Genomic DNA, 17,378 nt, shown 5'->3' with positions numbered 1-17,378 from the left:
GAATTAGTCATTCAAAAGCTTCCTAAAAAGAAAAGTCCAGGACCAGATGGCTTCACATGTGAATTCTACCAAACGTTCCAGAAAGAATTAGTACCAATTCTCTTCAAACTCTTCAAAAAAATCGAAGTGGAGGGAAAACTACCTAATTCATTCTATGAAGCCAACATCACCCTCATACCAAAACCAGGCAAAGATATTACAAAAAAAGAAAACTACAGACCAATCTCTCTAATGAATACAGATGCAAAAATCCTCAATAAAATTCTAGCAAATCGTATCCAACAGCACATTAAAAGAATTATACATCATGACCAAGTAGGATTCATCCCAGGTATGCAAGGATGGTTCAACATAAGAAAATCAATTAATGTAATACACCATATCAACAAATCAAAGCAGAAAAATCACATGATCATCTCATTTGATGCAGAGAAGGCATTTGACAAGATTCAACATCCTTTCCTGTTGAAAACACTTCGAAAGATAGGAATACAAGGGAACTTCCTTAAAATGATAGAGGGAATATATGAAAAACCCACAGCTAATATCGTCCTCAATGGGGAAAAATTGAAAACTTTCCCCCTAAGATTAGGAACAAGACAAGGATGTCCACTATCACCACTATTATTCAACATTGTGTTGGAGGTTCTAGCCAGAGCAATTAGACAAGAAAAAGAAATACAAGGCATCAAAATTGGAAAGGAAAAAGTAAAATTATCACTGTTTGCAGACGATATGATACTATACATCGAAAACCCGGAAAAATCCACAACAAAACTACTAGAGCTAATAAATGAGTACAGCAAAGTAGCAGGTTACAAGATCAACATTCAGAAATCTGTAGCATTTCTATACACTAGTAATGAACAAGCTGAGGGGGAATTCAAGAAACGAATCCCATTTACAATTGCAACTAAAAGAATAAAATACCTAGGAATAAATTTAACTAAAGAGACAAAAAACCTATATAAAGAAAACTACAAAAAACTGTTAAAAGAAATCACAGAAGACCTAAATAGATGGAAGGGCATACCGTGTTCATGGATTGGAAGACTAAATATAGTTAAGATGTCAATCCTACCTAAATTGATTTACAGATTCAATGCAATACCAATCAAAATCCCAACAACTTATTTTTCAGAAATAGAAAAACCAATAAGCAAATTTATCTGGAAGGGCAGGGTGCCCCGAATTGCTAAAAACATCTTGAGGAAAAAAAACGAAGCTGGAGATCTCGCGCTGCCTGACTTTAAGGCATATTATGAAGCCACAGTGGTCAAAACTGCATGGTATTGGCATAAAGATAGATATATCGACCAATGGAATCGAATAGAGTGCTCAGATATAGACCCTCTCATCTATGGACATTTGATCTTTGATAAGGCAGTCAAGCCAGCTCACCTGGGACAGAACAGTCTCTTCAATAAATGGTGCCTAGAGAACTGGATATCCATATGCAAAAGAATGAAAGAGGACCCATCTCTCACACCCTATACAAAAGTTAACTCAAAATGGATTAAAGATCTAAACATTAGGTCTAAGACCATAAAACAGTTAGAGGAAAATGTTGGGAGATATCTTATGAATCTTACAACTGGAGGCGGTTTTATGGACCTTAAACCTAAAGCAAGAGCACTGAAGAAGGAAATAAATAAATGGGAGCTCCTCAAAATTAAACACTTTTGTGCATCAAAGAACTTCATCAAGAAAGTAGAAAGACAGCCTACACAATGGGAGACAATATTTGGAAATGACATATCAGATAAAGGTCTAGTATCCAGAATTTATAAAGAGATTGTTCATCTCAACAACAAAAAGACAGCCAACCCAATTACAAAATGGGAAAAAGACTTGAAGAGACACCTATCAGAAGAGGAAATACAAATGGCCAAAAGGCACATGAAGAGATGCTCAATGTCCCTGGCCATTAGACAAATGCAAATCAAAACCACAATGAGATATCATCTCACACCCACCAGAATGGCCATTATCAACAAAACAGAAAATGACAAGTGCTGGAGAGGATGCGGAGAAAGAGGCACACTTATCCACTGTTGTTGGAAATGTCAAATGGTGCAACCACTGTGGAATGCAGTTTGGTGGTTCCTCAAAAAGCTGAATATAGAATTGCCATATGACCCAGGAATACCATTGCTGGGAATCTACTCAGAGGATTTAAGGGCAGAGACCCAAATGGACATTTGCACACCAATGTTTATAGCAGCGTTATTTACAATTGCAAAGAGATGGAAGCAGCCGAAATCTCCATCAACAGAAGAGTGGCTAAACAAACTGTAGTATATACATACGATGGAATACTATGCAGCTTTATGACAGGATAAACTTATGAAGCATGTAATAACATGGATGGACCTAGAGAACATTATGCTGAGTGAGTCTAGCCAAAAACTAAAGGGCAAATACTGTATGGTCCCACTGATGTGAACAGACATTCGAGAATAAATTTGGAATATGTCATTGGTAACAGAGTCCAGCAGGAGGTAGAAATAGGGTAAGATAATGGCCAATTGGAGTTGAAGGGATACAGACGGTGTAACAGGACTAGATACAAAAACTCAAAAATGGACAGCACAGTAGTACCTAATTGTAAAGTAATCATGTTGAAACACTGAATGAAGCTGCATCTGAGCTATAGGTTTTTGTTTTGTTTTGTTTTGATTTTACTATTATTACTTTTATTTTTTTCTCTATATTAACATTCTATATCTTTTTCGGTAATGTTGCTAGTTCTTCTAAACCGATGCAAATGTACTAAGAAATGATGATCATGCATCTATGTGATGATGTTAAGAATTACTGATTGCATATGTAGAATGGTATGATTTCTAAATGTTGGGTTAGTTTCTTTTTTTCTGTTAATTAAAAAAAAAAAAGGAGAAGGGGTAATTGGAGCTGAAGGGATACAGACTGTACAACGGGACTGGATATAAAAACTCAGAAATGGACAGCACAATACTACCTAATTGTAATGCAAGTATGTTAAAACACTGAATGAAGCTGCATGCGAGGTATAGGTTTTTTTTTTCTTTCTATTATCATTTTAATTCTTATTTTGTTGTCTTTTTATTTCTTTTTCTAAATCGATGCAAATGTACTAAGAAATGATGAATATGCAACTATGTGATGTTATTAAGAATTACTGATTGTACATGTAGAATGGAATGATTTCTAATTGTTTTGTTAATTCTTTTTTTAATTAATAAAAAAAAATTAGAGGAGCTGTAAGTACAGAAAAATCATGCATAAATACATAATTCCCATGTATCACCCTGTCATTAGCACCTTCCCTTACTGTGGTACATTTGTCACAATTCCTGAAAGAACATTTTCGTAATTATGCTGTTAACTCTAGTGTATCATTTGCATTAAAATTCACTGTTTGTATTACAATCCTGTTGTTTTCTTAAAAATGTTATTCTTATATATACTACTTAAAATATTCACTTTTAATCACATTCAAATTATAGTTCAGTGCTCTTAATTACATTCATAATATTGTTGTACCGTCATCACTATCCATTACCAAAACTTCTCCATCAACCCGAATAGAAACTGTGCAATTTAAATAGTAACTCCGCATTTTTACTTCGTATAAAATATTTTATTTTAGCATAAAGTAATCTGAACATGTTATCTTTCTCTCAAAAGACAATGTGGAATTTTTATAAATATAGTGAATAGTAAATTTGAGCTGGAATAAGCATCCAAATGCAAACCTTTTATTTGGGTAAATAACATTAGGAAATGTTTCTTTTAGCAAAAGCAGTTAGTGTTTGACTCATAGATTCTTAAGTCTCAAAGAAACTTGAAGAGGGACTTCCTGGAAGATGGCGGCTTAGTAAGACGCGCGAATCTTAGTTTCTTCTCCAGGACACCTACTAGGGGAGTAGAAACGATACAGAAAGCGCCCAAAGCCACAACAGAGATAAAAAAGACAGCGTACCCCATCCTGGAACGGCTGGCTGGCTGAGAGAAGCAGCTCGGGTGAGATCGCCGAGGCGCGCGGGCCTTACCGGGCGGGGTGGCAAGCGGCCGGAGTTACTCCCTTCCCCCTTCCCGGGCCGGCTGGGAGAATTGGAGAGGTGGTCCCCTGAAACCAAGGCGACTGGCGCCCACACCACGCGCAGCCCCCGGACCAACTGAGAGAATTGGATCGGAAACCCCCAGGCCGCGGAGAACGGTGACCCCGTGACTCCCGGGGAACGTGCACTCTCTCGGGCGGGCCGCTGCCGCTGGCGCCCTCCCGCCACGCGTGTTGCCCAGGGCCGACTAGGAAATTCGGACGGGCTCTTTCCCTGGCTGCGGCGACCAGCAACCCTCCCTGCGTTCGGACCCTGGGCCGGCTCAAGCCGCTTCGGCTAGCGAACCCCCAGGACGGCGAGAGTTTTCCAAAGTTTAAGGTCCCACAGCACCTTTTACTGGTGGGACCCGCAGACAAACGTGTGCCACGAGCGCCACCTACTGGGCAGGATAAGAAAAACAGAACCCAGAGATTTCACAGAAAAATATTACAACCTTGCTGGGTCCAACACCAAGAGAAATCTGAATAAATGCCCAGACGCCAGCAGCAGAAGATAACTGTCCACGCTCAAAAGATTGAGAATATGGCTCAGTCAAAGGAACAAACCAATAGCTCAAATGAGACACAAGAGCTGAGACAACTAATGCTGAATATACGAACAGAAATGGAAAACCTCTTCAAAAATGAAATCGATAAATTGAGGGAGGACATGAAGAGGACATGGGCTGAACATAAAGAAGAAATAGAAAAACTGAAAAAACAAATCCAGAACTTATGGAAGTGAAGGATAAAGTAGCAAACATAGAAAAAATAATGGATAGCTACAATGATAGATTTAAAGAGACAGAAGATAGAATTAGTGATTTGGAGGATGGAACATCTGAATTCCAAAAAGAAACAGAAACTATCGGGAAAAGAATGGAAAAATTTGAACAGGGTACAGGGAACTCAAGGACAATATGAACCGCACAAATATATGTGTTGTGGGTGTCCCAGAAGGAGAAGAGAAGGGAAAAGGAGGAGAAAAACTAATGGAAGAAATTATCACTGAAAATTTCCCAACTCTTATGAAAGACCTAAAATTACAGATCCAAGAAGTGCAGCGCACCCCAAAGAGATTAGACCCAAATAGGCGTTCTCCAAGACACTTACTAGTTAGAATGTCAGAGGTCAAAGAGAAAGAGAAGATCTTGAAAGCAGCAAGAGAAAAACAATCCATTACATACAAGGGAAACCCAATAAGACTTTGTGTAGATTTCTCAGCAGAAACCATGGAAGCTAGAAGACAGTGGGATGATATATTTAAAATACTAAAAGAGAAAAACTGCCAACCAAGACTCCTATATCCAGCAAAATTATCCTTCAAAAATGAAGGAGAAATTAAAACATTCTCAGACAAAAAGTCACTGAAAGAATTTGTGACCAAGAGACCAGCTTTGCAAGAAATACTAAAGGGAGCACTAGAGTCAGATACAAAAAGACAGAAGAGAGAGATATGGAAAAGAGTGTAGAAAGAAGGAAAATCAGATATGATATATATAATACAAAAGGCAAAATGTTAGAGGAAAATATTATCCAAACAGTAATAACACTAAATGTCAATGGACTGAATTCCCCAATCAAAAGACATAGATTGGCAGAATGGATTAAAAAACAGGATCCTTCTATATGCTGTCTACAGGAAACACATCTTAGACCCAAAGATAAACATAGGTTGAAAGTGAAAGGTTGGGAAAAGATATTTCATGCAAATAACAACCAGAAAAGAGCAGGAGTGGCTATACTAATATCCAACAAATTAGACTTCAAATGTAAAACAGTTAAAGAGACAAAGAAGGACACTATATAGTAATAAAAGGAACAATTAAACAAGAAGACATAACAATCATAAATATTTACGCACCGAATCAGAATGCCCCAAAATACGTGAGGAATATACTGCAAACACTGAAAAGGGAAATAGACTCATATACCATAATAGTTGGAGACTTCAACTCACCACTCTCATCAAGGGACAGAACATCTAGACAGAGGATCAACAAAGAAATAGAGAATCTGAATAGTACTATAAATGAACTAGACTTAATAGACATTTATAGGACATTACATCCCACAACAGCAGGATACACCTTTTTCTCAAGTGCTCATGGATCATTCTCAAAGATAGACCATATGCTGGGTCACAAAGCAAGTCTTAACAAATTTAAAAAGATTGAAATCTTATACAACAATTTCTCGGACCATAAAGGAATGATGTTGGAAATCAATAATAGGCAGAGTGCCAGAAAATTCACAAATACGTGGAGGCTCAACAGCACACTCCTAAACAACGACTGGGTCAAAGAAGAAATTGCAAGAGAAATTAGCAAATACCTCGAGGTGAATGAAAATGAAAACACAACATATCAAAACTTACGGGACGCAGCAAAGGCAGTGCTAAGAGGGAAATTTATTGCTCTAAATGCCTATATCAGAAAAGAAGAAAAGGCAAAAATGCAGGAATTAACTATCCATTTGAAAGAACTGGAGAAAGAACAGCAAGCTAACCCCAAAGCAAGCAAAAGGAAAGAAATAACAAAGATTAGAGCACAAATAAATGAAATTGAAAACATGAAAACAATAGAGAAAATCAATAAGGCCAGAAGTTGGTTCTATGAGAAAATCAATAAGATTGATGGGCCCTTAGCAAGATTGACAAAAAGAAGAAGAGAGAGGATGCAAATAAATAAGATCAGAAATGGACGAGGAGACATAACTACTGACCTCACAGAAATAAAGAAGGTAATAACAGGATACTATGAACAACTTTACGCTAATAAATACAACAATTTAGAGGAAATGGACGGGTTCCTGGAAAGACATGAACAACCAACTTTGACTCAAGAAGACATAAATGACCTCAACAAACCAATCACAAGTAAAGAAATTGAATTAGTCATTCAAAAGCTTCCTAAAAAGAAAAGTCCAGGACCAGATGGCTTCACATGTGAATTCTACCAAACGTTCCAGAAAGAATTATTACCAATTCTCCTGAAACTCTTCAAAAAAATCGAAGTGGAGGGAAAACTACCTAATTCATTCTATGAAGCCAACATCACCCTCATACCAAAACCAGGCAAAGATATTACAAAAAAAGAAAACTACAGACCAATCTCTCTAATGAATACAGATGCAAAAATCCTCAATAAAATTCTAGCAAATCGTATCCAACAACACATTAAAAGAATTATACATCATGACCAAGTAGGATTCATCCCAGGTATGCAAGGATGGTTCAACATAAGAAAATCAATTAATGTAATACACCATATCAACAAATCAAAGCAGAAAAATCACATGATCATCTCAATTGATGCAGGGAAGGCATTCGACAAGATTCAACATCCTTTCCTGTTGAAAACACTCCAAAAGATAGGAATACAAGGGAACTTCCTTAAAATGATAGAGGGAATATATGAAAAACCCACAGCTAATATCGTCCTCAATGGGGAAAAATTGAAAACTTTCCCCCTAAGATCAGGAACAAGACAAGGATGTCCACTATCACCACTATTATTCAACATTGTGTTGGAGGTTCTAGCCAGAGCAATTAGACAAGAAAAAGAAATACAAGGCATCAAAATTGGAAAGGAAGAAGTAAAACTATCACTGTTTGCAGACGATATGATACTATACGTCGAAAACCCGGAAAAATCCACAACAAAACTACTAGAGCTAATAAACGAGTACAGCAAAGTAGCAGGTTACAAGATCAACATTCAAAAATCTGTAGCATTTCTATACACTAGTAATGAACAAGCTGAGGGGGAATTCAAGAAACGAATCCCATTTACAATTGCAACTAAAAGAATAAAATACCTAGGAATAAATTTAACTAAAGAGACAAAAAACCTATATAAAGAAAACTACAAAAAACTGTTAAAAGAAATCACAGAAGACCTAAATAGATGGAAGGGCATACCGTGTTCATGGATTGGAAGACTAAATATAGTTAAGATGTCAATCCTACCTAAATTGATTTACAGATTCAATGCAATACCAATCAAAATCCCAACAACTTATTTTTCAGAAATAGAAAAACCAATAAGCAAATTTATCTGGAAGGGCAGGTGCCCCAAATTGCTAAAAACATCTTGAGGAAAAAAAACGAAGCTGGAGGTCTCGCACTGCCTGACTTTAAGGCATATTATGAAGCCACAGTGGTCAAAACAGCATGGTATTGGCATAAAGATAGATATATCGACCAATGGAATCGAATAGAGTGCTCAGATATAGACCCTCTCATCTATGGACATTTGATCTTTGATAAGGCAGTCAAGCCAACTCACCTGGGACAGAACAGTCTCTTCAATAAATGGTGCCTAGAGAACTGGATATCCATTTGCAAAAGAATGAAAGAAGACCCATCTCTCACACCCTATACAAAAGTTAACTCAAAATGGATCAAAGATCTAAACATTAGGTCTAAGACCATAAAACAGTTAGAGGAAAATGTTGGGAGATATCTTATGGATCTTACAACTGGAGGCGGTTTTATGGACCTTAAACCTAAAGCAAGAGCACTGAAGAAGGAAATAAATAAATGGGAACTCCTCAAAATTAAACACTTTTGTGCATCAAAGAACTTCATCAAGAAAGTAGAAAGACAGCCTTCACAATGGGAGACAATATTTGGAAATGATATTTCAGATAAAGGTCTAGTATCCAGAATTTATAAAGAGATTGTTCATCTCAACAACAAAAAGACAGCCAACCCAATTACAAAATGGGAAAAAGACTTGAACAGACACCTACCAGAGGAGGAAATACGGATGGCCAAGAGGCACATGAAGAGATGCTCAATGTCTCTGGCCATTAGAGAAATGCAAATCAAAACCACAATGAGATATCATCTCACACCCACCAGAATGGCCATTATCAACAAAACAGAAAATGACAAGTGCTGGAGAGGATGCGGAGAAAGAGGCACACTTATCCACTGTTGGTGGGAATGTCAAAGGGTGCAACCACTGTGGAAGGCAGTTTGGCGGTTCCTCAAAAAGCTGAATATAGAATTGCCATATGACCCAGCAATACCATTGCTAGGTATCTACTCAAAGGACTTAAGGGCAAAGACACAAACGGACATTTGCACACCAATGTTTATAGCAGCATTATTTACAATTGCAAAGAGATGGAAACAGCCAAAATCTCCATCAACAGAAGAGTGGCTAAACAAACTGTGGTATATACGTACGATGGAATATTATGCAGCTTTAAGACAAGATAAACTTATGAACCATGTAATAACATGGATGGACCTAGAGAATATTATGCTGAGTGAATCCAGCCAAAAACTAAAGGACAAATACTGTATGGTCCCACTGATGTGAACGGACATTCGAGAATAAACTTGAAATATGTCATTGGTAACAGAGTTCAGCAGGAGTTAGAAACAGGGTAAGACAATGGGTAATTGAAGCTGAAGGGATACAGACTGTGCAACAGGACTAGATACAAAAACTCAAAAATGGACAGCACAATAATACCTAATTGTAAAGTAATCATGTTAAAACACTGAATGAAGCTGCATCTGAGCTATAGGTTTTTGTTTTGTTTTGTTTTGTTTTGTTTTGATTTTACTATTATTACTTTTATTTTTTTCTCTATATTAACATTCTATATCTTTTTCGGTTATGTTGCTAGTTCTTCTAAACCAATGCAAATGTACTAAGAAATGATGATCATGCATCTATGTGATGATGTTAAGAATTAATGATTGCATGTGTAGAATGGTATGATCTCTAAATGTTGGGTTAATTTCTTTTTTTCCGTTAATTAAAAAAAAAAAAAAGAGAAGGGATAATTGGAGATGAAGGGATACAGACTGTACAACGGGACTGGATATAAAAACTCAGAAATGGACAGCACAATACTACCCAATTGTAAGGCAATTATGTTGGAACACTGAATGAAGCTGCATGTGAGGTATAGGTTTTTTGTTTTTGTTTTTTTTTCTTTCTATTATTGTTTTAATTCTTATTCTGTTGTCTTTTTATTTCTTTTTCTAAATTGATGCAAATGTACTAAGAAATGATGAATATGCAACTATGTGATGTTATTAAGAATTACTGATTGTACATGTAGATTGGAATGATTTCTAATTGTTTTGTTAATTCTTTTTTTAATTAATAAAAAAAAAAAAAGAAACTTGAAGAGATTGTTTTGAGCAGTGTGGATTAAGGAAAGAACATGGACTTTGGTATCAGAAGATGTAATTTTCAATTCTGGATCCATTATTGCTTATCATTGTGTCTTGGAGAAGTCATTTAACTTTTCTGAGTCATAAGTTTTTTATCTGTAAAACTGGAATAACGTCTTGCAAAATTTGAAAAGTAAATAACATGCCATCTACCGGGCCTATTATGGGCATTTCATACATATTATTTCTTACCTTTACCTTCAGCTAGGTTTAACGAAGTCATGTGGAATTGAGGAGATTCTATTTTACTTGTAAAAGATGTATAAAAAAATATCTTACAACAGTATCTTCTACCAGTATTTCACAACTCTATTTGTCAGGAAATTTTTCTATATTACATATTTCTAAGAAATTAACTTTCTTTTATATTATACATGCTGAATATTAATTCACAATTTATTATATGTGTCAGCTTATTTGTGAGACTTTCCTTGGAGTTTTAATGTTCTCATCTGAAATAAATTGAAACAAATATGTTTACTGAATTTATTTTAGAAGAAGAGCTCATGAAGAAAAGAATGAGATGTATGAATGATTAGAAAGAAGCATTTCCGTGTACAGTTTTCTTTGAAGTTTCAGGCTTGGTTTGGAACTTCATCCTTTTAGAAGGGCTGAAATTCCAGTTATTGTTCCCATTTGACATCAGTTTCAAAAGTACTTTCCTTTATTGTTAAATTACCTGATTTTGATATTGTACTGTGGTTATTAAAATGGATATCTTTGTTTCAAGGAAATATACACTGAAATAATTTGGGTAAGAGGGGCATGATGTCTGCAACTTATTCTCGTGGTTCAGAAAAAATTTAAAAATTATGTGTGTGTGTGGGAGAAAAAGAGAGAGAGAATATGATAAGGCAGTTGTGGCATTGTTAATAATTGGTGAATTTAAGTTAAGCTGCTATGGGAATTCTTGGTGGTTTTCTTTCAACTTTTCCACTGAAACTATCCTGAAGTAATATTGAGATTCCTGGGCTCTCAGGTAAGGAGATGGGAGGGAGGGAGGTTAAAACCAGCTAGATAATTGGAAGAATAAGTAATAATTCACTGACAAGAAATTAGTTATTCCTTTAATTTAACCTTCTAAGGTTAAATTCATTTTAACCTTTAGTTTAATTTTTTAAGCAAGGACAGAATTCATTTTTTTGTAGCGAATAAGGTGCTATTTTATTAAAGAAAACTACTTGAAACCATGATAAAAAAAATTTTGATATTTATAGGACATATACAAAGATAAGAAAAATGCATAAAACAGAAAATTGTATAAGATTTTAAAAATTATCCAGTGCTCAGATAGTCTTCTTCCTGAGTAATCCAAGTTAATTTTCTATAGTTAGTTCTCTATAATACTAATTAATAGACATGAATTTATCCTTTATATTAAATTGCTATTTGTATTCATACTGAAAACTTAAAAATGTTATCATTTTACCCTTTCAAAAGTGTTCTAAATTAAAAATTTTCCCTCCTCTCTTTTCTTTCATGTCAATGATAACATCTTTTTTGGGAATTCAGAGGCCAGCCAAAGGTAAGAGGTTTGTATTATTATCTTATGTTTGTAAGGATTTTATGTGCATATTTTGGAAGTACCTGTATTTTTGTTCTCTAAGATGAAAATATTTTGTTAGTTTTATAAAATTAATGCAAGCTGTCAAGCTAATCACAAATCCAAGCTTTTTATTGACATACGCGAGATAGGAGGTTTTGGGAAAACCTGTATTTGTACTTTGACCAATGCTGGCTTGTCTCTTACCAACTAGAACAGATTACTTTTGTGCTCTGTTGTTCAATATTTGTTGGTTCAAAACTGGTAGTTCCAAAAGTGGTTATAATTGTGCCAGGCAGACTCATCCACATTGTTCCTCAGATACCTGGGAATGCCTTTTCAAGCTCAAAGAAACCTCCTTTGACCCACAGCTTCTTCAAGGGACTGTGATCTTAAGATTTGAGCCCAGATTCTAAAGAAACTTCTGTGGGGTGGTTCAGCTCCTTATCTGTTAGTGAATTTGTAGGTATGCTGAAGAGGGCATAAGGACTTTATTTTTTAATTGATCAACGTCTGAAGGACTCGGAAATTTCAAATTTTTCTCAACAAACTTCAGGTTTTGTATTTTTGTTGTTGTTGTTTTAGTGTCTGTGGTTGATTTTGAAGTCCAATCTCTATTTGGGACTCTGGATATATATATAAAACAGTTGAAAAAGACACTGATTTCTTTATATATGTACAATTAATTTTATTACTTTCACTTCATTTTTTTTCTATGAAAGGATGCTGTATTATTTTTGTTTTCTTATTTTTGGATGGAGCAGAGACTGGAGATTGAAGCAAAGATGTGAGGAAGCAATTATATGACTATTTAAAACTGTCTATCCATTATTTAATTTAACAGTATCTTAATGTTTAAAGAAATGTTGTGTTGACATAAAAAAATATGGAAGGATGTTTTGTAAACATATTGATTATCTCCAGAGAGAAGTATGTTTGGTGAATTGGGAAACTTCAGTTTTTCACTTTATGCTTCTGTGCTATTTGAATTTGTTACAGTGAATATATATTACTACTCTGTTAATTAAAAAGTTTTGAAAACTTTATTTTAAGGCAAGAATACTTATAAACGAAAAAAAATTGTCTGCTTTAGGAAATCTTTGCCTGGAAGATAACCATAGTGTCTTACAGAATTGCTAGAAGTTGAAAAGGGTCTTTCAGTGTTTAAGAAATAAGAACTAAATTTTCATTAATCCCCCGCTTTGTACCAGGCTGTAGCACTTTCAGATAATTAGGGAATAAAGCTAATATGGCACATTGTGAATAAAGCTAATATGGCACAGTGTGAAGAGCCAGACTTTTGAGTCACACTATCTGATTCAAGTCCCAGCTCCTCCTTCTCCTTGCTACAACTGTATACACATACACACATACCACATTTTGTTTATCCATTCATCTGCTGGTGGACACTTGGGTTGGTTCCATCTTTTGGCTATTGTGCATAATGTGCTGAGAACATTGGTGTGCACATATCTGTTCAAGTCTTTAAATGTGTTTCTAACCAATCTTGTTGATTGCCCCTAGGATCCTTTCCTACTCCTTGAGTTGTCCTTCTGGTGTATGTTTACCAGCAATCTCCTGCAGTGTTTTTGGCCTATAATCCCTCTCATTCCCGCCCACCCCACCCTTCTTGTCCTTCTACCCCGCACCTTATCAGTTTCATCACAGCTGTTTTTCAGAAATTTCTCAGTTTTCTAATCCAGTTACAAGTAAGCAATCTTGCTTTCCGAAGCTTTCTCAACTTTCTCTTCTTCCTCACTCCCATCACTGCCTTTCCTCCTCCCTCATCACTTTGAATTAATTCCAGGTAGGAGGGAGAGATAGATAATTTACCATCTTAATCTAATTTCCTTTCTTAAAAGAATTAATTTTTAGACTTCTGGTCCAGATGATCTTGCATTTTCTCGGCAACTCTGAGTTCATAGTAGGGATAGAGAAAACATTTTAAAATATTAAAATGATGTCATGATACTCAAAAACAAAATATACAACTTCAGGGACCAGTGGGAAGCCGGGACTGAAGCAGCATAGTTGTTGGCTTTTGAGAGCAGACACAGGTTCTCTGAAGTGATTGGAAGTTCAACTCTTGCAGATTAATGAGGACCTTTATTGAAGACTGGAGCTGAACTACCATGTGAAAATGGATTTGGGTAGATCTCCTCCATGAATGAAGGTTTAAGAAAAGGTTATTAACCACCAACATTGTACTAATGTCTGTGTTAACAGGAAGGAGCAGAGATAGTGACTTTGGGAAGACCAAAATCTGGGCTTCAGGAATTGGGAGTGGTAACATACTTGTCAAGTAAAGGTGTCCATGGGGAGAAGGGAAATTAAAAAAAAAAGCAATCACATAAATCATAAAATACAAACTCTCAGTGAAGGTGAGCTTGCAAACTAACATATTAAGGCAAAAGAAGAGAACTCATCAGGAATCATAGCAAAAAAATCCCAAATGTGGGAGAGTTTAATAAAATGCAAACTGAAATTAATTATTAAAAATTACAGTAAAATTCTTAAAGAGACAAAATGCGTAGTACCATGAATAGCAAAACAAGGAATTATGAACTTGTAAAGCATAAATGGGTAGTTATAAAATAGAAAGCCAACAAACTAAAACCATAATTAATGAAAAAAAACTTTTTAAAGATACGAAAGGAATATGTGTATGTTTTAGAAAGTAGTGATTAGGCAAGGAGCAAAACAGAAATCATCTGTAATATCCCACTAGGTAGCATTAACCAATATCAGTATTTTTAAGGTATATAATTCTTACTTTGTTTTTTTTTTAGGAATTTATTTTATCTAATATTACTGTAACTGCCTATAGTTTTTTTTTTTACCATTTTTTTGTTGTCCATATTTGTTGTATTTTACTTTTTAAAAGGTATTTTCATTGAGAAATCTTCACACATACACATTCCATACATGGTGTACAAACAATGGTTCATAATGTCATCGCATAGTTTTGTATTTATCACCATGAACGTTTTTAGAACATTTGTGACACTCCAGAAAAAAGAAATAAGGAGAAAAAAGAAAAATGTCATACATACCATATACCTTATCCCTTCCTCTCATTGAGCACTATTATTTCCATCTACCCAATTTATTTTACCTCTTGTTCCCCCTTTTATTTATTTATTTTTGTACTCATCTGTCCATACCCTTAATAAAAGGATCAGACACAAGATTTTCGTAATCACCCAATAACATTGTAAAAATTATATCTTTATACAGTCATCTTTAAGAATCAAGTCTGATGGAACACAGCTCAATGGTTTCAGATTCTTCCCTCCAGCCACTCTTAACACACACCATAAACTAAAAAGGATTACCTATATAATACATAAGAAAAGCTTCCAGGATACCCTCTTGACTGTATGAAATCTCTCAGCCACTGAAACTTTATTTTGTCTCATTTCTCTCTTTTCTCTTTTGGTCAAGAAGCCTTTCTCAGTCTCTTGATGCCGGGTCCTGGCTTGTCCTGGGATTTCTGTCCCGTGTTGCCAGGGAAATTTACGCCCTTGGAAGTCATTTCCTACGTAGGATGGAGGGCAATGTGTTCACCTGCCGAGTTGGCTTAGAGAGCAACGTCTGAGCAATGAAAGAGATTGTTTGGGGGTGACTCTTAGGCCTCATTTTAAGTAGGCTTAGCCTATCAGGAATAATCTTGCATAGGGACAAACCCCAAGATTGAGGGCTCACCCTATTTATTTCGTTGTCCCCACTGCTTGTGAGAATATCAGAAATTCTCCAAATGGGGAAGTTGAATTTTTCCTTTGTCATTTAAGTTTTTTGTCATTTAACATTATAATAAATTTTCTGTGTGAAATATAAATCTATATCATTGAAAATGTGCTTTATTGTCCATTGTAAGACTGTCAAATTAATTTACATATTCAGTAATTTAATCCCTATTATAGGAGTAAATTTTTATTTCATTATCATCAACAATGTTATCAAAGCTTAAATATTGTTAAAATATTATAAGTAATGTTATAACTTTGTTCTTAATACAAGTTATTTCATTTTTCAACAGGTGTTTGCTTATGATTATTGCTTTTGGTCTATGGATGAATCTGTCAGAGAAAAATATGCAGGTAATAAAGCACAGCACTCTATTAACTACTGATAATATAGAAAAATGTTTTGATATTTTTCATAAACTATCATGATATTATTTTGTATAATTTAAAAAACTATACAGACAACATTCCCCAATCCTTGCTTTAGGGTTTTGACACTGGTTGGGAAATGGGGGAGTCACAGTATGCTACTTTTAGTATAAGATGATAAAGTTATATTAAATAGAGTACACGGTTGAGGTGATCTTACACATATGCATTTCCGGATCTTACATGAGACTGGTAGCACACAATAGCTACTTTGATTCCCTTAGTTGCATGTGATGTGGTCTAGAGAGGCAGTATGATGTAATGAAAGAGAGTACTGTCCAAGGAGTAAAGGAAATATAGAGTTTAATCCAAGCTCTACTCCCTAACCTTTTAGAATTAGTTTTTTCTCTTTAATGGAGAGGAATATGCCATTTAAATTTTCTTTTTACTGTGGAAGTCAATTCTATTCTCTTAAGTGATGACTGTCTCAAACTCCTTTTTACCATGAGATTTGGATTACAATGTCAGTCTTTTATTGCCTTTCTTCCTAACTACTTATGACACCTGTTTTTAAGCAATGCCTCTTAAATATTGAGTGTCATATTGTTTGGGCTTTTGTCATGAGAAAGAATAATACTACAGCTGTTTCAAAAAGTTAAGGTTTATATGCTTGATATTTCTGTAAACCTGCAACTTCTCTACCAAAATAATTGTTAATAAAAATCATGTTAACTATCAGTTAATCCAGGGAAATGTTATGTGATAGTTCCTTGTTATATTCTAACAAATTTCCTGTGTTTGAAATAATTTCAGACCAAAAGAATTAAAGTATATGTGGGAGAATGGAGATTGAATGGGGGTTTAGGTGATATTGACTGTGAGTTGATAATTATTGAATCTGGGTAATATGTGCATGGGATACATTATCTAGTCTCTTTTGTATATGTTTGCATTTGCTATAATAAAAACGTTTCTTTAAAAAAAAAAGGTAAAGGTTCACTTGGTCTAGCACTCCTATTAGGGTTAAGAATGGCCAGTATCAGAAGAATGATTACTAGTTCTGCTAAATTAACTAAAAAGTGAGACATAATAGAAGATATCAGTATCTACTACTTTCATATTTTATTTGAGACATCAAGAATTAAATAACTTGCCAATGTCACATTTGATTAATTTGGTTTGTGGAGGAGGATTTTTTTTTTCTTAACATGTGATCATTCTGTTCTACATATATAATCAGTAATTCACAATATTATCACATAGCTGCATCATATCATCATGATCATTTCTAAGAACATTTGCATCAATTCAGAAAAAGAAATAAAAAGACAACAGAAAAAAATTCATACATACCATACCCCTTGCCCCTCCCTTTCACTGATCACTAGCATTTCAATCTATTAAATTTATTTGAACATTTGTTCCCCCTATTATTTA

General features: G+C 35.0%; 1 protein-coding gene across 1 annotated transcript in view; it reads left to right on the top strand.

Moving 5' to 3' along the window:
• The window catches only part of KIF13B (kinesin family member 13B), a 331,605-nt gene that overhangs the window by 85,803 nt on the left and 228,424 nt on the right, over positions 1–17,378 (top strand). The window contains exons 3-4 of the mRNA XM_077152891.1: positions 11,796–11,808; positions 15,866–15,926. Coding sequence (XP_077009006.1) covers positions 11,796–11,808; positions 15,866–15,926 — 74 coding nt within the window. The remainder of the gene's footprint in view (positions 1–11,795; positions 11,809–15,865; positions 15,927–17,378) is intronic.

This window comes from Tamandua tetradactyla, chromosome 3 (genome assembly GCF_023851605.1).
Source record: "Tamandua tetradactyla isolate mTamTet1 chromosome 3, mTamTet1.pri, whole genome shotgun sequence".
NCBI classification, from domain to species: domain Eukaryota; kingdom Metazoa; phylum Chordata; class Mammalia; order Pilosa; family Myrmecophagidae; genus Tamandua; species Tamandua tetradactyla.
This window is presented reverse-complemented; position numbering and strand designations above follow the sequence as displayed.